The 21,983-nt window shown below is 43.9% G+C and overlaps 1 protein-coding gene across 3 annotated transcripts in view; it reads right to left on the bottom strand.

Annotated features, from left to right (window-relative positions):
- The window catches only part of LOC126253342 (vacuolar protein sorting-associated protein 4), a 171,477-nt gene that overhangs the window by 149,325 nt on the left and 169 nt on the right, over positions 1-21,983 (bottom strand). The window contains exons 1-2 of one of the 3 annotated variants that reach the window (XM_049954613.1): positions 21,577-21,978; positions 21,253-21,311 (exon numbers count right to left, since the gene is read on the bottom strand). In XM_049954613.1, the coding sequence (XP_049810570.1) occupies positions 21,253-21,276 (24 nt within the window). In that variant the 5' untranslated portion in view covers positions 21,277-21,311; positions 21,577-21,978. Of the gene's footprint in view, positions 1-21,252; positions 21,312-21,576; positions 21,979-21,983 lie in introns of those variants that run through there. The other 2 variants (XM_049954628.1, XM_049954620.1) reach the window with 2 other exon arrangements.

The following is a 21,983-nucleotide window of genomic DNA, read 5'->3' as shown; positions in this document are numbered from 1 at the left end:
GTACATTATGCAATTCAGATGCTGAGGGGCAGAATGTCTTCAAATTGTCACTTATGCATTCAGAATGCAGCTGCATAAGAAGAGGCAGAGGATGCCAGTGCCACTGTGAGCTGGATCGCTAGGTGTTCAGCAAGAGCTGATGCTTCAGTACACAGATGATCCTGAAGGAAGAGACCCAGAACAGTTGAGGATCTTTAGCAGCCCTACACCTAGGATGAAGAGGCATATGCTCCCAGGGAGGAGACTCAGAAGTCAGTTGAAAGTGGTCAAGCTGTTCTGTGAAGGTTGTCACTTGAAATGTTACATGGTTCTTTGGTGATCCTGAATAGCTATTGCAATTTCTTTGGTCCATCACGGCACTGGTCAGTGATGAAGAGGACCTGCAGAAAGTGGAATACCATTTCTTGTGCTGTGGGCGATCACGACATGTTTTGCAAAATCTTGTCAATGAAATCTAAACAGATGGGGGCAAAGGTAACAACAGAGGTAAACAACTGCCAGTTGTCTCTTTGAAGCACCCAACATGGTAGTCAAGCTGCCTGGTGGTGGAAGGAAGTGACGGATCACTGGAAGTTGGTCACTGCCACAAGGATCACCACGTGATAAGTTCCCATCACATCATTGCATGCTCCCACAGACAGCACTGGAATTCCTCTACACCCCCCCCCCCCCCAACCTACCTCAACACTGCTATCCCTCCCCCTCTCCACCCCTCGTCACCACTACTCTCCCCAGCAAAGACTGCTGCTCATATCAGACGCAGTAGGGCCTTAGCACACAGAGATGACAGCGACCGTGTGTGTGTGTGTGTGTGTGTGTGTGTGTGTGTGTGTCAGTCACTAGTATCTTGGTTATAGCACAAGGAGAAGAAAAGGCTACCAAATCACTAGGAGATGTAAAAACAAACAAACACACACACACACACACACACACACACACACACACACACACACATTTTCCTACAAATATATTTCTTCGAGTAGTAAACTGCGCACATACTCAACATCCCCTTGCCCCCTTTATATACACGCCCTTATGTGGGTGTGTTTCAATTATTGGTGGCAGCCTGGCCATAAATGTGTTACTTCTTGGTGGCTGCCACCAACAATTAAAATGCAGTGCAAGTTAGCCATTGTGTGTCTAGAGACGAGTACGATATGTCTAATGCTTTAAGAAGTTTGCACCCACAATCATCTTAGACAAGTTGTAGGCTGATTGAATTATTTTTATCCCCATATTTAAAAACTAGACTACAAATACAAAGGTCTGCAGTTCAAACCATGGTTGTTACATGGATTTTTTTTCCTATATCTCTGGCGATGACTTGTGTTGTGGAGAATACCGAGTTGCACTAGAGGTTTGGAGTAAATGTTACACAGTACGGTCGCTTATAGCTGGCTGGATAAGTCGGTTCAGAGGTTGGAACAAGGCAAGGATCAAGCTTAGTAAAGCACTGTGGTGTTCAAACCAAACTGCAGATTGATGACAGCTTTATTTTTTACTTTCCTCAAACATTAAATATAATGAAGTTTGTGCATGTTTGACAACAGAATTTCCACACTCATTTTGTTAACCTTATTTAGAATGTATTAAAAAAAAATTCTATCACAAAAAGCCCTTGTTCATTTCAATAAAAAGGAAAAAACAACCAGGTGATAATATTTAGCAACATGACACCAAAGTTTGCACACGTTGGATGTAAGAACTTATGATGGAATGTTTCGACATTAACCTCTTGGATACTTACCAAATACTGCTACAGTGTGGTAGAATTGATAAAAATGTTCTAGCTGTGGAACTACTAAAGAGCACTCAAGATACTTGTTCACAAAAAACAGCAGTCACAAATTGGTTGAAATAGTTTTGCAATTCATCTCTCCCAACCTTCAACATATGTAGCACAAAACCAGTGAATCAAGTCTTGACACTAACCATATGTTTGGCACAAAAAAGTGGTCCACCTGATCAAAACATTCCCCTTACATTAACTACTGGTTACAATATTAAGCCATCATATCAGGCTAAACACTCATGGCGTGCATGCGATATTTTACAGTCTCCAATAGAAAGCTTCCTGAAACCTTGAATTTTTTGTATGTGGAGTTCAGATTTTCAATAGGTTACTTTCTTTTGTACAAAAGATATGAACATACTTTCATTCAAACTGGAGATGGTCAGGTGGGGGATGACTCTTAAAATTGATCCATCTGATGCAGAATTACCTGGGTATATGCAAATAATGAGCCTAAAACACTGAGTTACTGCTATCAAGGTGAAATGTTTGTTTACAACTACAGTAAGCTAACTTCTTAAATGTGTTGCTCGAGGCTTTCCAGACAGACATGTTGTATATATGGTTCTTGAGCAAGACATCGGATGTCATAGTGAAAACTCAGCAATATTTCATCAACGCAACTGGCAGACATCTTCAGGTGCGACGAACACACTGCTAAGGCATGACTAGAGCCCACTATTTATGCCAGTCTTAGGCAGGAAGTGCGCATGCGTGGAGGCGCCAAATTCGACGGCCAATAGCGACGATATCAATCGAAAGCTGGAAGGACAACACCACCTGTAAGACGAAGAACCAAAGACTTAGACGCATGCGCGGAGGCTGCTGCTGCTCTGCACTGCCATCGGCCACCCCAGCGACATCTGTCGGAAGCCACAAGCAAAAATGCGTGTTGGCGCGTGACCGTCCTTCCATTGTCAACAGAATATTTATGTTGCCGGCGAATCGTCATCTGTCGTATGACCAATAGTACTCCTCTCTGCTCGATGCGACTTCAATATGGCCACTGCTGGATCCCAAGCTGTACTGAGCTGAAAGCCTGTGTCTCTGTTTACAAGATTCAATGAGCTACGTATTTCCACTGCTTCCTTAATAACACTGTCCCAGCACGAACTCGTCGAGCGAGAATTTTGGTGTGTTGATAATTCATAGAATGGCCTGTACTGAGACAATGCTCAGCCACTGCAGACTTCTCTGGTTGCTCCATACGAGTGTAGCGTCAGTTTTCAGTACATCTCTCTTCTACAGTGCGACAAGTTTGTCCGATGTACGACATACAAGGAATCTCATAAATACCGGGTCTTCTTAGGCCACGACTGTCCTTAGATGAGCCCAAGAGAGATCTGAGTTTTGCCGGCGGGTGAAACACATTTAACTTTATGCCTCTTCAGTAATCTTCCTATTTTTGAAGAGAGACTGCCGAAGTTTGACAAGATGACCATTCCCCTTTGTTCTTCGCCTTCTTCCAGTTCCCCACGATGGGTAACCCGTTCCAGGTGTAAGGCATGGCGAATCTCCCGTTCGGAATGTCCATTTTGTTGGAAAGTGGTACGCAGATGGAGTATTCCAACATGTTATCACCTCGATGTACTTTCTATTCAATGGACAATACTTTGAACAGACTGACGATGTCGCAGTGGGTAGTCCCTTGTCACCCATTGTGGCTAATCTTTTTATAGAAGACTTCGAGGAGAGAGCACTCCAGTCGTCGGATTTGAAACCTACATGTTTTTGGCGATATGTGGACAACACTTTTGTTATCTGGCCTCACGGCACTGCATCGCTGAATGAATTTCTTGAGCACTGTAACTCCCTTCATCCCAACATCAAGTTCACTATGGAGATGGAGAAAAACGGCGAACTTCCATTCCTGGACATGTTGGTATGGAGAAAAGAAGATGGCACATTAGGTCACACAGTGTACTGTAAACCAACACACACAGACTTATACTTACAGGCCACCAGCTGTCACCATCCTTCGCAATGAAGTGGCGTACTTAGGACATTGGTTCACAGAGCACGAGCCATATCAGACTCGGACAGCTTATCCAATAAGCTACTCCATCTGCTTACCACCTTCCAACAAAATGGATATTCCGAACAGGAGATTCACCATGCCTTACACCTGGGGCGGGTTACCCATCGTGAGGAAATGGAAGAAGGCAAAGAACAAAGGGGAATGGTCATCTTGTCACACTTCGGCGGTGTCTCTTCAAAAATAGGAAGATTGTTGAAGGGGCATAAAGTTAAATGTGTCTTTTGCCCGCCGGCAAAACTCAGAGCTCTCTTGGGCTCATCTAAGGACAGTCTTGGCCTAAGAAGACCCAGTGTTTATGAGATTCCCTGTGGCTGCGGCATGTCGTGCATCAGACAAACTTGTCCAACTGTTGAAGAGAGATGTACTGAACACCGATGCTACACTCGTCTGGAGCAACCAGAGAAGTCTGCAGTGGCCGAGCATTGTCTCAGTACAGGCCATTCTATGAATTATCAACACACCAAAGTTCTCGCATCGACGAGTTCATACTGGGATAGTGTTATTCAGGAAGCAGTGGAAATATGTAGCTCGACGAATCTTGTAAACAGACACACAGGCTTTCAGCTCAGTACAGCTTGGGATACAGCAGTGGCCATATTGAAGTCGCATCGAGCAGAGAGGAATACTATTGGTCATACGACGGACGACGATTCGCCGGCAACATAAATATTCTGTTGACAATGGGACGACGGTCACACGCCAACGCGGACGCGCGTTTTTGCTTGTGGCTTCCTACAGAGGTCGCTGGGGTGGCCAATGGCAGTGCAGAGCAGCAGTGGCAGCCTTCATGCGTGCGCTGAAGTCTTTGGTTCTTCGTCTTACAGGTGGGGTTGCTGTCCTTCTAGCTATCAGTTGATATCGTTGCTATTGGCCATCGAATTTGGTGCCTCCTCGCATGCGCACTTCCTGCCTAAGACTGGCATAAATAGGGGGCTCTAGTCATGCCTTAGCAGTGTATTTGTCGCACCTGACGATGTCTGCCAGTTGTGCTGATGAAATATTGTGGAGTTTTCACTATGACATCCGACGTCTCGCGCGAGAACTTCTTAAATATTTGTTAGGCTTTTCATGATTTTCAAAATTTCATGTACCAACAGGAAAGGACCCTAATTTGATTAGGGGAAGGTTATTTTATGTAATAATTTTCAGACATATGAGTCAAGGCAGTGCTGAGGATAGTGCAATCACGAATCTAGCAAACAGCTCAAAATGGCTCTGAGCACTATGGGACTTAACATCTGAGGTCATCAGTCCCCTAGAGCTTAGAACTAATTAAACCTAACTAACCTAAGGACATCACACCCATTCATGCCCGAGGTAGGATTTGAACCTGCGACTGTAGCGGTCACACGGTTCCAGACTGAAGCGCCTCGAACCACTCAGCCACAGCGGCCGGCAGCAAACAGCTATGGACTGCTTGTAACAAAAGGTCAACTGACTAGATCAGCTGCCTGTTTTGACACTTACCACAAACTTAAATAGTCCTATTACAATACTAATGGAACTTAAAATGAAAGACTGAGACTTTTAACTTATGCTTGAAGACCATGGTCAGCCATCTCTGTCCATTTGTCAACACCACTTAGTAATAAACGAATTGACACCCTGCATTCAAATGATCTATTCAACAGCGTTACCAATAAAAATTAAAAAGAGTAGACCCACTGAAAACTGTACAAATGTTACTAATTTGCAGCAAATACTTGAATAAATGGCACCAAATTATACATGCAGTCATCAAACTCTTCAAAATTAAACTAGATTAACATTTTCCCCGACACCTCAGGAAATTATGCAGGTACATCAAAAGACATAAAAAGAGTTTAAGAGAAAACAAGAGAAAACCTTATAACCTATGCTGAATGATGTACTTGAAGCAGTCACTGATACTGTCATTAAGATTATGCCCATCATGCCAAAATTATTTAAACATAAGGATCGAAAATTTGGATTTTTAACTTTAAAAAACCGTGAGTTCATTCGTGATGGAACACAAGCTTGTTTACAACAAGGACAGGGAAAGAAACTGGTATGTCCTTTTCAAAGGAACAACCCCAGCATTTCCCTTGGGATTTTTGGGGCAACAATGCAAAATTTAAATATGAAGGGCAGGATGAGGATCCCAAACCTGCTTCCCCTGGATGAAAGTTCAGTGATTTATAGTACTGCACGACTTTGTTAGATATTACTGGTACAGCAAGAAAAGATAAGAGAAAATAATATTAAACGTTACTGAAGAAGTCTACAATCCATAAAAGACACTGTGAGAGAGAGTCAATGACTACACTAAAAAGCCTATTTTCTCATTAAATTCTTGCAGACCTGACGACAATATCAAAAAGCTAATTGAAATGACTGGGGATGAAATTCCACGTACAGTAAAATATTCTGCAACTACTATAAGATTTGTGTACTATTTCTATCATCACAAAATGAGAGACAATACAACCGAACAAAAAGAAATCGGGAACTGTACACACTATCTTGCTATATTCTGATATACATAGTAAGATACGTCCTGCACCATAACAGAAAGGATAATTATAATTCTGGCTAAGGCAAACTGTGATTAAAATCTCAATATTGAGGTACTTTTAAGGTACTTGTGAAAACAACAAGAAATGAAGACAACAAAGGGAAAAAACATACCAAATAGCACACATACTTATCAAACAGAATGATAACAGAACCAAGATACAATAAGGACAGTTATTAAAGAAGAATAGCTATTCATAAATGTCTGAGAGGAAGTGAGAACATAAAATGAAAATTTGTCATGAGAATTGAAAACAAGAGTAAAAAGAAAACTAAACAGAAATTTAAGCTCATCAGACAAAATATTAATCACTCCCTTAAAAGACCGCGCTGGTCACTTTGGAGCACCGTATATGATGATGATAAATTGGTTCCAGGTGGTAAAAAACAACCCACATATGACAAGTCATGGCAGTGAATGGGTTTGTACATACCAGTTGATTCTATGGCAGCAGCGTAGTAAATTGGGACAATATGGAGACCTGATAGATGATGTATTTGGACATGCCCACAACTGCAAATGAAGTTCCCTAATTTTTTGTTGTATCAATGCTGGCTCTTACAACATGTCTACAAATGCATATCTGTACCAATCGAGTTGTGTTGCTTTGGCACAAGAACAAGAGTCCTGACCAACATGGATCAGATATGAGAGTCACGACTTGGCAATAACAACTGGTTTCAAAAAAAATGACAGGAATTCCTGCTCTCAGCAAACGCAGATACATTTCAGTCAGTTTCTAACCGAACTTTGTGAAAGGAACCACATTCAATGGATATCTGGAGATGGGTACCACCCAAAAAGTTGAATATAACAGTGACAGATTAAATTGCAATTCTTCAATGTGCCAACCAACACAGAAGCTGGATAGTAGGTGTCTAAAGGTACGCAGAATTATCTATCAAGTCTCAGTTTTGCCTCTTTTTCAAATTATGCAAGGCATCAAGTCACAGATGACTCAATGAGGTGTTTAATTCAGTGTGTGGAGGGTTTAGTTCAGGCCAGCGGTGGTTTTGTAATTCCTCCCACCACCATGATTTGGGGCCACCCATTCAAGTTATTAAGAATGTGAATCAAAATGTTCATTTCACCATTCTTTGTGATCACGTGATGATGTATTCTGAGTCATGCTCACAGGGCTGCATACACATGCTTCTGATGTGACAAATACACTGCCACACTATTGCACCTTGAATGGCGAGCAATATCACCCAATGTTAACATGTAGAAAATGTCTGGGATTGTTTGGAACAAAGTGCAAAATATAGCAATCAGTAAACCCACAATTTGGTAGCTCTATAGGGTATCATCATCATGTGCCCTTTCAGCTGGATATGGAATGCCTAAAAAGACTTGCAGATACTCATCCTTGCTCAACTGAACTTACAATGAAATCCAGACCATTAGCTGCTTACAGGCATTGATAAATATCAACAGGGACATGTCCGAAAGAACAGATACCATCTTCATATTGCTGAATTGAGGTGGTGTCAGGCAATATTTATTTATTAGCATAACAGCTCCTAGGAGTGAGTAATTTTCTCGTACAATGCAGACTTTCACAGCTGGTTTTTATGTACTTTATGATTTTTGTTTTATGGACATTAGGATGTGGTCCAAGTTATATTTCTCTACCAATCATTTAACCTTCCAATACTGGAGACATCATCACGCACTGAGATGGATTTTAACCCTTCAAGAACAGTGGGCACATATTGGACACTGCAAAGGACCTACCCCTACCACTTGTCACAGCAGGAGTACATAAAATTTCTTCCACCTGTGGTCAAGTGTACACAGAAACTACAAAAAAGAAGTGTTAATGCCAGACAAGGCACACTTGAGCAACTGTCATGTGGGAAACAGATGTATCAGCAGCAGTAATCATGCACAGGGATCAGGCAACCATCCAATTCATTTCCCTGTACTACAGTTTTATCAAGATCCACTCACTATCACATTTGGATGTACAGAGGGGCCATGGAAATTCAAAACTACAAAATCAACTTTCACAAAAAAAAAAAAAGAAGAAAAAGGGTCGACAGAAGCGTCCGATCCCACGCGTCGGCTTTGACCCGTGACGTAAGGTTTTTTTTGTTTTTTGTTTTGTTTTGGTTTTGGGGCGCAAAACTTCTATGGTCATTAGCGCCTGGTCCGTGACTTAGGAAACAGTAAAAAACCGAAATTTAAAACCAGCAGCAATGAGAACGAAAGTCATAAAATTGGAGAAACTAAAAGCGGAAGGAAGGCTTAAAAATCCACTACAGAAAGGGGTTGGTTGTCCCAAAAAAAAAAAGCTTCAAATGACTGACGTCATTTCACTGGCACTAAGAAACTTGAGAACGCGGTCGGCGAAGCGCGTGTCATCTGCTAAAATCGACGATATATCAGGCGACAGCTGTAGACGGGAGCGTAACGGATTAAAATAGGGGCACTCAATTAAAAGGTGTCTTACCGTCCACAGCTGAGAGCAGTGGGGACAGAGTGGGGGAGGATCGCCGCTTAAAAGATGTCGATGGCTAAAAAGACAGTGCCCTATCCGGAGTCTAGTTAAAATTACCTCCTCCCGACGACGCGGTCGGGAGGAAGAGGTCCAAGCACAAGGAAGAGCTTTCATGTCCCGCAATTTATTATGGGTAAGTGTCGACCAATGCATGTGCCATAAATGGACAACATGTCGACATAGAACGCTCCGTAGATCGGCGAAGGGAAGCGATTGAATAGCTGGCCGAGGAAGTGAGACTGCAGCCTTGGCTGCAATATCGGCCGCCTCATTTCCACAGATACCAACGTGTCCCGGGAGCCAGAGGAACGCCACCGAGACGCCCCCCAGGTGGAGCAAGCGCAGACAGTCCTGAATCCGGTGGACCAGAGGGTGCACAGGGTAAAGAGCTTGGAGACTGAGGAGAGAGCTGAGAGAATCTGAGCAGATTACGTACTGTATCCGCTGATGGCGGCGGATGTAGTGGACAGCCTGGAGAACAGCGTAAAGCTCCGCAGTATAAACCGAACACTGGTCGGGAAGCCGAAAGTGATTTGGGGTGTCGCCGACAATATAGGCACTCCCTACACCTAACGATGTTTTCGAGCCGTCGGTGTAAATAAATGTGGTGTCCGTGATTTGTGCACATAGAGCAGCAAATGCCCGACGATAAACAAGTGAAGGGGTACCATCCTTGGGGAAACGACAAAGGTCACGGAGCAGGCAGATCCGGGGACGGAGCCAAGGCGGTGCTGTACCCCAAGTTGTCAAGAAGGTTTTAGGAAAGCGGAAGGAAAGAGAATGGAGTAGTTGACGGAAGCGGACTCCCGGTGGTAGTAGGGAGGAGGAGCGACCTGCATACCCTACATCAAAGGAGGCGTCGAAAAAAAGGTCATGGGCTGGATTAGCAGGCATGGAAGACAGATGGCTAGCATAACGACTCAGAAGGACTGCTCGCCGATTGGACAGCGGAGGTTCAGCAGTCTCAGCATAAAGGCTTTCCACAGGGCTGGTGTAAAAAGCTCCAGACACTAAACGTAATCCACGGTGGTGGATAGAGTCGAGACGCCGAAGAATAGACGGCCGAGCAGAGGAGTAGACTATGCTTCCATAGTCCAATTTTGAGCGCACTAAAGCGCGATAGAGGCGGAGAAGGACCACTCGGTCCACTCCCCAGGAGGTACCATTCAGGACACGGAGGGTGTTAAGGGATCGCAGACAGCGAGCCGACAGATAGGAAACGTGGGAGGACCAGCACAGTTTTCTGTCAAACATAAGACCCAAGAATTTAGCGACGTTGGAAAACGGAAGGTTGACAGGACCTAGATGTAAGGAGGGCGGAAGAAACTCCTTACGTCGCCAAAAATTAACACAAACGGTCTTACTGGGAGAAAAACGGAAGCCGGTTTCGATGCTCCAAGAGTGGAGGCGATCAAGACATCCTTGAAGACGTCGTTCAAGAAGGCTGGTCCGTTGAGAGCTGTAGTAGATCGCAAAATCGTCCACAAAGAGGGAGCCCGAGACATCAGGAAGGAGACAATCCATAAGTGGATTGATGGCAATGGCAAACAGTACAACACTCAGCACGGAGCCCTGGGGTACCCCGTTTTCTTGGGAGAAAGTACGGGAGAGAGTAGTGTTCACCCGCACCCTAAATGTGCACTCCGCCATAAATTCGCAAAGAAAAAGGGGCAGCCGACCTCGAAAGCCCCAAGAGAACAGTGTGCGGAGGATGCCTGTCCTCCAACAGGTATCGTATGCTCTCTCCAGATCAAAAAATATTGCTACTGTTTGGCGTGTCCGGAGAAAATTGTTCATGATATAAGTGGAGAGAGCAACAAGATGGTCAACTGCAGAATGATGCTTTCGGAATCCGCATTGGGCAGGTGTTAAAAGACTGCGGGACTCCAGCCACCAAGCTAAACGGCAATACACCATACGTTCCAAAACCTTACATACACTACACGTGAGAGAAATGGGGCGATAGCTAGAGGGGAGATGTTTGTCCTTTCCAGGTTTCGGAACAGGAACGACGATAGCTTCCCGCCATTGTCTGGGAAAAGTACTGTCGGTCCAAATTCGATTATAAAGGCGAAGGAGGTAACGCAGACTATGGGTTGATAAATGCAGCAACATTTGGACGTGGAGACCATCCGGTCCTGGAGCGGAGGAGCGAGAAGAAGAGAGTGCATGTTGGAGTTCCCGCAAGGAGAAAACAGTATTGTAGCTTTCGCGATTTTGAGAGGAGAAAGCAAGAGGTCGCACTTCCGCTGCACGTTTCTTCGGGAGAAATGTTGGCGGGTAATTTGAAGAGCTCGAAATCTCAGCAAAGTGCTGACCCAACGAGTTAGAAATTGCGACGGGGTCCACTAATGTGTCATGCGCGACAGTGAGCCCAGAGACCGGGGAGAAACTAGGCGCGCCTGAGAACCGTCGAAGCCGACTCCAAACTTCCGAGGAGGGAGTGAAGGTGTTAAATGAGCTAATAAAGAATTTCCAGCTTGCCTTCTTGCTATCGCGGATGACACGACGGTATCGCGCTCGGAACTGCTTATAGCGGATACAGTTGGCCAAAGTAGGATGGTGGCGGAAAACGCGGAGAGCACGTCGCCGCTCACGTAGTGCATCACGGCATGCCTCGTTCCACCAAGGAACTGGGGGGCGCCGGGGCAATTCGGAGGTGCGTGGTATTGAATGTTCCGCAGCTGTAAGAATAACGTCAGTAATATGTGTGACCTCATCGTCGACGCTGGGAAAGTGACGGTCATCGAATGTCGCTAGAGACGAAAAAAGTGTCCAATCGGCTTGGGCAAACTTCCAGCGTCACGGGCGCATGTAGGGCAGTTGAGGCTGCAGTCTAAGGACACATGGAAAGTGGTCATTCGAGTGAGTATCATCAAGGGCGAACCATTCGAAGCGCCGAGCTAGCGGAACAGTACCGACCGCAAGGTCCAAATGAGAGAAATTTGTCGTGGAAGCAGACAAAAATGTAGGGACCCCAGTGTTGAGGCAAACTAGATCTGCTTGGTGGAAGACGTCTAGCAATAGTGAGCCACGTGGACAAGGACGTGGAGATCCCCAAAGCGGGTGGTGGGCATTAAAGTCCCCAACCAGCAAATATGGGGGTGGAAGCTGACAAAGAAGATGAAGGAGATCAGCTCGTGCCATTGGTGTGGACGATGGAATGTATACAGTACAAAGAGAGAACGTGTATCCGGAAAGGGAAAGACGGACGGCGACAGCTTGGAAGGAAGTGTTTAAATGGATTGGGTGATAATGGAGAGTTTCATGGAGAAGAATCATGAGTCCTCCATGTGCTGGAGTGTCTTCAACAGAGGGGAGATCATATCGGACGGATTGAAAATGAGGGAGAACAAAGCGGTCATGGGGACGCAGCATTGTTTCCTGAAGACAGAAGATGACCGGCGAGTAGGATCGTAAGAGGATCGACAATTCATCCCGATTGGCTCGAATACCACGGATATTCCAGTGGATAATGGACATAGGGTGAACAGAAAATGGAAGAATGTGACCAAGGTCGCTGTCAACTCAACGACTGCTCTGAGCTTGCGACCGACAGCATGGTATGGCATTCAGCCGAAGGCAGAAGATCCTGATCCATAGGTTGGTCAGGAGCAGCTCCTGCCACCAGCGACCGGCCGGTTGATCGGCCGCCAGCAGTGCGCCTCGGCGACACAGAAGACGGCCGAGGGCGATTTCCGCCAGGTGATGCTGTAGATGGGACACACCTTGGTGGAGAAGGAGAGGAACTGGGTTTCTTTGTAGCCTTCTTGGAAGTATGATGTTTAGAGGAAGGAGGAACCGATGGTTGGGAAGTTGCCGTACGTAAAAACTCTTCACGAGTATGCTCTTTTTTCGAAGTCTTGGTGTCTGACTTTTGGGCCCGAGATTTAGCAGAACTCGACGAAGGGTGAGCCAGAGAGTGGGCAGGCGAAAGTGGTGAGGTTGAACGGGCGATCTTTGCGCTGGCCGATCTGACGACCGTGGCACTAAAGGTGAGGTCGCAAGTCTGCGTTGCCGCCTCCTTTGTTGGCCGAGGAGAACCAAGGACAGTGCTGTATTTTCCTTTATGAGGCACGGTGGGCTGCCGACTGGCGAATAATTTTCGAGCAGCAAAGATCGACACCTTTTCCTTTACTCTAATTTCCTGGATGAGCTTTTTGTCCTTAAAAACGGGACAATCTCGAGAGGAAGCAGCGTGGTCACCCATACAGTTGATGCAGCGAGGGGATGGAGGTGGACAAGCACCCTCATGGGCATCCCTGCCACACGTAACACATTTGGCCGGATTGGAACAGGACTAGCTGGTGTGATTGAACCGCTGACACCGATAGCAACGCGTAGGGTTTGGGACGTAAGGGCGAACGGAAATTATCTCATAGCCTGCTTTGATTTTCGATGGGAGTTGAACTTTGTCAAATGTCAAGAAGACAGTGCGGGTTGGAATGGTGTTCGTGTCAACCCTTTTCATAACCCTATGAACAGCCGTTACGCCCTGGTCAGACAGGTAGTGCTGAATTTCTTCGTCAGACAATCCATCGAGGGAGCGTGTATAAACGACTCCATGCGAGGAATTTAAAGTATGGTGCGGTTCCACCCGGACAGGGAATGTGTGTAGTAGTGAGGTACGCAGCAATTTTTGTGCCTGGAGGGCTGTTTCTAACAACAGGGTGCCATTCCGTAATCTGGAACAAGACTTTACAGGACCTGCAATTGCGTCGACACCTTTCTGAATAATGAAAGGGTTGACCGTGGAGAAGTTGTGACCTTCGTCAGACCGAGAAACAACAAGGAACTGTGGCAACGATGGAAGAACTGACTGTGGCTGAGACTCAGTGAACTTACGTTTGTGAGCAGACATAGTGGAAGGTGAGGAAACCATTGCGGAAGAATCCCCCATGATTACCGGCGTCTCCGATTGCGCGCTCCTCCCTTGTGGGGGCCCTCTGAGGGCACTCCCGCCTTAGGTGATTGTTCACACCTCAGGTCACACCTCCCGACAAACGGACGGAGGGACCAATCGGCACTTTCGAAAGGTATCAGCTCGGGTAATCACCCCTCCCTGGGCCTGGCCGTTACCAGGGGGTACGTACGTGTCCTACCTGTCTACCCGGGGCGGGGAATTACGCGTTACCCCGTCACCGGCTACGCATGGAAGTGCATGGGTCGGCCTTCAGACACGTACAGGGAGGAAGAAAGAGAAAGGGAAAGGAAAGAAGAGAGGTCTCAAACGCTGCAGCGGAGAAAAGGGTAGAGAGAAGAGGTAAGGAAAAGATAAGGACAAAGGAAAGATGAAGACTTACAAGCAAGGAAGGCGAAGAATGTAGTACATTTACAAGCGTCCGTCTCCGGGCATAGGCACAAACCATACCCCAAGAGGGGGAGAAAGGGAAGGAAAGAGCCAGAGGTGAGGGGGGGGGGGGGGCGAAGATGGGGGATGGGGAAGGATGCGGAAAGGGAAGGTATGCAGCCCGGAAAGGAAGGAAGGCCACATCAGCTCGGGGTCCCGTGCTCGCTACGCACGTATCCACAAAAGAGTTGTGGATCCCCTGGGGGGGACGTAAGGGTGTTGTCGTGTGTGACGTCATGACGGCGCAGAGTTTGGTTTGAGTGTGGCTGTCTCCAGTTCTGTTTTATCTTATTTTATTTACTTTTCTGATCTGTTCGTTCTATCTCGTCAGATTTTTTTTTTAAATTTAAAAACACTTATTACTTATTTTAATTATCTGTTTCCTCCAATTTCTGTTTTAGTTTATTATATTTATCTTTCTGATCTGTTCGTTCTATCCTGTGAGATTTTTTTTTAAAAAAGACAAAAAACACTAATCAGCTACTGAAGCATCTTTATCTTCTATGGGTTGCAGGGGTTACGACCCCTGGGGAGGTGGGTGGGTATTCATGCATGGCTGTCTTCACTTACACGTTGTAGCTACGCAAGGCGTCTAAATTTGTTTATATTTAGTTTGCCCCCCACCCAAAACACCCCATTTCCCGCGCTTGTCCCGTTAGTGTCATTAGGCTTCTTGTGGAAAGTGTGTGTGTTTGTTTTTGTTTCCGCCATATTTGTGACGTCATGGGTCAAAGCAGACGGGCGGGATCGGACGCTTCCGTATTTCCAAGAAAAAGAAGAAAAATGAAATTAGACAAGTTGTGGGACTTAGTGCTGCAACTCTTACCCATTTCATGCTCAATAACACACGTTGCTGTGACTCTGTTGTCTTAGGCAGTGGTCTTATGATGTCACCAACTGTTCGTATAGACTGTACAACTTACCAAGTTTGTTTGAGATTGTAACTGCTTTCAGAGTAGCTACTGCCTCTGATATGTCTACAGCATTGTGAGACAAAGCGTTAGGTAGACAAATATGCAATGACTAATTACTGCTGAATGTCCTTACGAGGGTGAACACCACGTAAACTCAGTTAACGTGGTAGACAGCACAGTGTGAAATGCTTCTACAGTTCAACAAATACAGATGGTTGACGCTTAAAATGAGGATATAATGCCAGATGAGGTGTACGAAGCCATTCAAGGCATAAGGAAAAGAAAACAGCTACCTCAAAAGGATGTTTTGATGGAGAAGTAACATAGGGAAAGTAATATAAAAACTTGCATAATTGTTTACAATGCGTCTATGCTGAAAGACAATTTCGCAAAACTGAAGTATCATTTTCATTATTCTACTTAACAAGAAAGACAATAGACAACTTACAATAAATCATAGATTTGTCTGCATCCTTTCTGTAATGTACTAGATATTTACCAAAATCATCACCAACAGCATTATAAAACACTGTATTTTAATTAGGCAAAGAGATTGCGCTTCACAGTCATTTGCAGCGTATCTATGTAGAACAAGCCTACTTTGAAAGTGGATACATGACAATGGCCCCCCATGAACCATGAACCATGGACCTTGCCGTCGGTGGGGAGGCTTGCGTGCCTCAGCGACACAGATGGCCGTACCGTAGGTGCAACCACAACGGAGGGGTATCTGTTGAGAGGCCAGACAGACATGTGGTTCCTAAAGAGGGGCAGCAGCCTTTTCAGTAGTTGCAGGGGCAACAGTCTGGATGATTGACTGATCTGGCCTTGTAACATTAACCAAAACGGCCTTGCTGTGCTGGTACTGCGAACGGCTGAAAGCAAGGGGAAACTGTTGTTGTAGTCTTCAGTCCTGAGACTGGTTTGATGCAGCTCTCCATGCTACTCTATCCTGTGCAAGCTTCTTCATCTCCCAGTACCTACTGCAACCTACATCCTTTTGAATCTGCCTAGTGTATTCATCTCTTGGTCTCCCTCTACGATTTTTACCCTCCACGGTGCCCTCCAATGCTAAATTTGTGATCCCTTGATGCCTCAAAACATGTCCTACCAACCGATCCCTTCTTCTAGTCAAGTTGTGCCGCCAACTTCTTTTCTCCCCAATCCTATTCAATACCTCCACATTAGTTACGTGATCTACCCACCTTATCTTCAGCATTCTTCTGTAGCACCACATTTCGAAAGCTTCTATTCTCTACTTGTCCAAACTGGTTATCGTCCATGTTTCACTTCCATACATGGCTACACTCCATACAAATACTTTCAGAAACGACTTCCTGACAAATCTATACTCGATGTTAACAAATTTCTCTTCTTCAGAAACGCTTCCTTGCCATTGCCAGTCTACATTTTATATCCTCTCTACTTCGACCATCATCAGTTATTTTACTCCCTAAATAGCAAAACACCTTTACTACTTTAAGTGTCTCATTTCCTAATTCCCTCAGCATCACCCGACTTAATTTGACTACATTCCATTATCCTCGTTTTGCTTTTGTTGATGTTCATCTTATATCCTCCTTTCAAGACACTGTCCATTCCGTTGAACTGCTCTTCCAAGTCCTATGCTGTCTCTGACAGAATTACAATGTCATCGGTGAACCTCAAAGTTTTTACTTCTTGTCCATGAATTTTAATACCTACTCCGAAATTTTCTTTTGTTTCCTTTACTGCTTGCTCAATATACAGATTGAATAACATCGGGGAGAGGCTACAACCCTGTCTCACTCCTTTCCCAACCACTGCTTCACTTTCATGCCCCTCGACTCTTATAACTGCCATCTGGTTTCTGTACAAATTGTAAATAGCCTTTCGCTCCCTGTATTTTACCCCTGCCACCTTCAGAATTTGAATGAGAGTATTCCAGTTAACATTGTCAAAAGCTTTCTCTAAGTCTACAAATGCTAGAAACGTAGGTTTGCCTTTTCTTAATCTTTCTTCTAAGATAAGTTGTAAGGTCAGTATTGCCTCACGTGTTCCAACATTTTTACGGAATCCAAACTGATCTTCCCCGAGGCTGCAGCTGTGACTTATTAAACTGATAGTTCGGTAATTTTCACATCTGTCAACACCTGCTTTCTTTGGGATTGGAATTATTATAATCTTCTTGACGTCAGTGGGTATTTCGCCTGTCTCATACATCTTGCTCACCAGATGGTAGAGTTTTGTCATGACTGGCTCTCCCGAGGCCATCAGTAGTTCTAATGGAATGTTGTCTACTCCCGGGGCCTTGTTTCGACTCAGGTCTTTCAGTGCTCTGTCAAACACTTCACGCAGTATCTTATCTCCCATTTCGTCTTCGTCTACATCCTCTTCCATTTCCATAATATTGTCCTCAAGTACATCGCCCTTGTATAAACCCTCTATATACTCCTTCCACCTTTCTGCCTTCCCTTCTTTGCTTAGAACTGGGTTGCCATCTGAGCTCTTGATATTCATACAAGTGGTTCTCTTCTCTCCAAAGGTCTCTTTAATTTTCCTGTAGGCAGTATATATCTTACCCCTAGTGAGACAAGCCTCTACATCCTTACATTTGTCCTCTAGCCATCCCTGCTTAGCCATTTTGCACTTCCTGTCGATGTCATTTTTGAGACGTTTGTATTCCTTTTTGCCTGCTTCATTTACTGCATTTTTATATTTTCTCCTTTCATCAATTAAATTCAATATTTCTTCTGTTACCCAAGGATTTCTATTAGCCCTCGTCTTTTTACCTACTTGATCGTCTGCTGCCTTCACTACTTCATCCCTCAGAGATACCCATTCTTCTTCTACTGTATTTCTTTCCCCCATTCCTGTCAATTGTTCCCTTATGCTCTCCCTGAAACTCTCTACAACCTCTGGTTCTTTCAGTTTATCCAGGTCCCATCTCCTTAAATTCCCACCTACAGCCGTAATTTTTCCCGAGGACATGCAGCTTTACTGTATGATTAAATGATGATGGTGTCCTCTTGGGTAAAATATTCCGGAGGTAAAATAGTCCCCCATTCGGATCTCCGGGGGGGGGGGGGGGGGGACTACTCAAGGGGACGTCATTATCAGGAGAAAGAAAACTGGCGTTCTACGGATCGGAGCGTGGAATGTCAGATCCCTTAATCGGGCAGGTAGGTTAGAAAATTTAAAAAGGGAAATGGATAGGTTAAAGTTAGATATAGTGGGAATTAGTGAAGTTCGGTGGCTGGAGGAACAAGACTTTTGGTCAGGTGAATACAGGGTTATACATACAAAATCAAATAGGGGTAATTCAGGAGTAGGTTTCATAATGAATAAGAAAATAGGAGTGCGGGTTAGCTACTACAAGCTGCATAGTGAACACATTATTGTGGCCAAGATAGACACAAAGCCCATGCCTACTACAGTAGTACAAGTTTATATGCCAACTAGCTCTGCAGATGATGAAGAAATTGAAGAAATGTATGACGAAATAAAAGAAATTATTCACGTGGTGAAGGGAGACGAAAATTTAATAGTCATGGGTGGCTGGAATTCGTCAGTAGGAAAAGGGAGAGAAGGAAACATAGTAGGTGAATATGGATTGGGGGGAAGAAATGAAAGGGGAAGCCGCCTTGTAGAATTTTGCACAGAGCATAACTTAATCATAGCTAACACTTGGTTCAAGAATCATAAAAGAAGGTTGTATACCTGGAAGAATCCTGGAGATACTAAAAGGTATCAGATAGATTATATAATGGTAAGACAGAGATTTAGGAACCAGGTTTTAAATTGTAAGACATTTCCAGGGGCAGATGTGGATTCTGACCACAATCTATTGGTTATGAACTGCAGATTGAAACTGAAGAAACTGCAAAAAGGTGGGAATTTAAGGAGATGGGACCTGGATAAACTGAAAGAACCAGAGGTTGTAGAGAGTGAAGACAGCCCACCTCCCCAGGGGTCGTAACCCCTGTAACCCATAGAAGATAAAGATGCTTCAGTAGCTGATTAGTGTTTTTTGTCTTAAAAAAAAAAAAAATATCTCACGGGATAGAACGAACAGATCAGAAAGATAAATATAATAAACTAAAACGGAAATTGGAGGAAACAGATAATTAAAATAAGTAATAAGTGTTTTTAAATTTTAAAAAAAATCTCACGAGATAGAACGAACAGATAAGAAAAGTAAATAAAATAAGATAAAACAGAACTGAAGACAGCCACACTCAAACCAAACTCCGCGCCGTCGTGACGTCACACACGACAACACCCTTACGTCACGGGTCAAAGCCGACGCGTGGGATCGGACGCTTCTGTCGACCCAAGCTACCTCATGTCAACAAAGTTTGCAACATGTGGCATAAGTATCACTACTAGGCCTTCAGTTGTTCCTGATTCTTTTAAGATTTAACCTGCAACTGACATTCCTTTCCCATCTAGTTTCAACAAAACAATAAAAACAGATGATAGGAAACCACAAACCGCGGCATCATTGCATACATAGTATTATACATGGGAGATACAGAACATATATACATAAGGCCCTGCTTTTTAATTATGCAACTGAACTGTGTAAGTTATTTATTAAGAAACAGATATTAAATATTACGCGAATGTCAGCAATGCCAAACCTAGACCTTGAGCAGAAGGGTGCAGGTCGGGATAATGGGGGGAGGGGGGGGGGTGTTACTTTCAACACTCCATCTCAAGCCTCACAGAACTTTTGTGTAGTGTATTGCTCATGGAGGGAGATGTGGGGAGTATTAGAATCAAGGTCTTCCTGGCACAATAATTGTCACTGGGGGGAGGGTGTGGGATAATAAGCACCAACTGTTTCATGCTGTACTTGCAATAGGCCTATAGGCTATGCAATTCTTTCCCCACTAACTGAAAGTTACTAGGTACTAGGCATACATTGTTAAATGTTTTGTAAATATAATAGTTTAGTGACTTGTGTCCTCAATACTGATTGCGCCAAATGCAACATAAAACAACACCCACTATATACTATACTGCAATAATGGCAACTATGGCAACCATGGCTCTACACCCCCCCCCCCTGCCTTTCCCCAAATGAAATCTTGTTGCCATGACAAACTGGACAGGTCTGCAGTATAGCCTCAGCTTGGGGTTACATTGGAATATGACAATTTGGTAGTTACAGGACTCAAAGATCTAGCACAACAAAGCTATAAGACCTCAACTAGCCTCCACCAATTTTGCATGAGGTCCAGTGATCAGCTTGACAAATAGTTAGTACTTTAGACAGGTGACGGCTATACTAAATGGCATAATAGTCTGTTAATCAGAAAGAGGAGAAAGGCCGAGGGGAGGGGGGGGGGGGAGAAAATGGGTATGGAAAATCACGTCAACTTATTTATTTCTGCCAATCTAGGAGCATTGACTGTCATAGTATCTTCAGTTTCCAGATTCACCTAATGCTGTATCAACAAACCTTAGGTAAGGTAGCCTAAAAGAAATCCTAAACATCACCACACAGTTGCAAATATTAACTGGGACAGCATTTTCAGGGTAACAGAGCAGAAGTTTTAGAGTACTCCCTGTGGATGGGAATCATCATGAATATCCAGAGTTCTCACAAACAAAAACATAAGTGGCAAGATTATGGCTAGTCATAGCTTGGGAATGAACAGATTTTTATACAGTATTCTGGAAAGATGATGAATGACTGTACAGGGTACAATGCATTAATCAAGTTTATGTCTATTGAATTTTCACGGCTATATATAACAGTAATTACTTCCTTTAAGTTTAGAGAAAGACTGTCTGCTGACCCAGTAACTCGTCAGCCATCATTTACTTCTGACATGTATACATCTAAACATAGATCTGCTTTAATCTAATATTCGTCCCCTCAAGGGCTCTTTTATTCGTAATTCTTGAAATTACGAAACACAATATTTCAATAAATATCAGATGAACACTTTCATTATTGAAAACATGGTAGGTATTACGAAATATTCATGAGTTATCTGACTCAGTGATATAATTCATGTTCATTGATCTGCAACAGCTTTCGCAGCTGTCACAATCCCATAAAGTATGATTTAAAAGAAGTATTTGTATTAACACTGCACAAATTGTAAAAGCATTGAACTTTTTCAAACCTGTAAAGTTGATCCTGCTGACATGACGGGGGCTAGGGCGCAGGGGCTGTAGTAGGTTCCTGTAATTAGGGAATGTTTGTGAACAACGGTTCTCGAAAGAAACAGGACGCATCCAAAGGAATATGTTTCAACACAAATTACGGAAAACTGAACATAGTAAGAGCTGGTGTTACTCCGAATTTGAATAAACTTATTGTCACTGAAAAATAACTTCCATAACCTGAACTAATAGGAAACAGTACATGGAAAAAAAACAATCGGTAGTAAACAAAAAAAAGCATGTAATTTTCGAAAGGTAAGTTTCACTTCGTATAATTTACTCACAAAACTATTCCATCAACACGCTATCCAACGATAAATATCACTACAATCCTCCCAGTAGCGCAGATAAGTGACATACGTGTTGCGAACACGGTATTATCTTCGCTCACTGGTTGACAGAAAACGTCAATCTCAGCTGGCAAATAGCTTCCAACAGAACTATTAACCAACTCTCTGACACAATGACTGCTTCTCAAAATCGGTTCACTGCTACAACACACGTCTTCCTTCCAACAACAATTACCAATACGACTTCCTACAAATATTTTTGCAACAATTATAATGGTCAAAATTGCAGATATTATAAGCTTCAAATGATAGATAAATTGAAAGTCCTAGAGAGATAGACAAGTTCTTCTGGAAAAATAAAAAGGAAAATACTTTCACTCCTGACTCAATAGTGTACGATA

Source organism: Schistocerca nitens, chromosome 1, assembly GCF_023898315.1.
Source record: "Schistocerca nitens isolate TAMUIC-IGC-003100 chromosome 1, iqSchNite1.1, whole genome shotgun sequence".
NCBI classification, from domain to species: Eukaryota; Metazoa; Arthropoda; class Insecta; order Orthoptera; family Acrididae; genus Schistocerca; species Schistocerca nitens.
The sequence above is the reverse complement of the archived record's forward strand: the minus strand, read 5'-3'. Positions and strand labels throughout refer to the sequence as shown.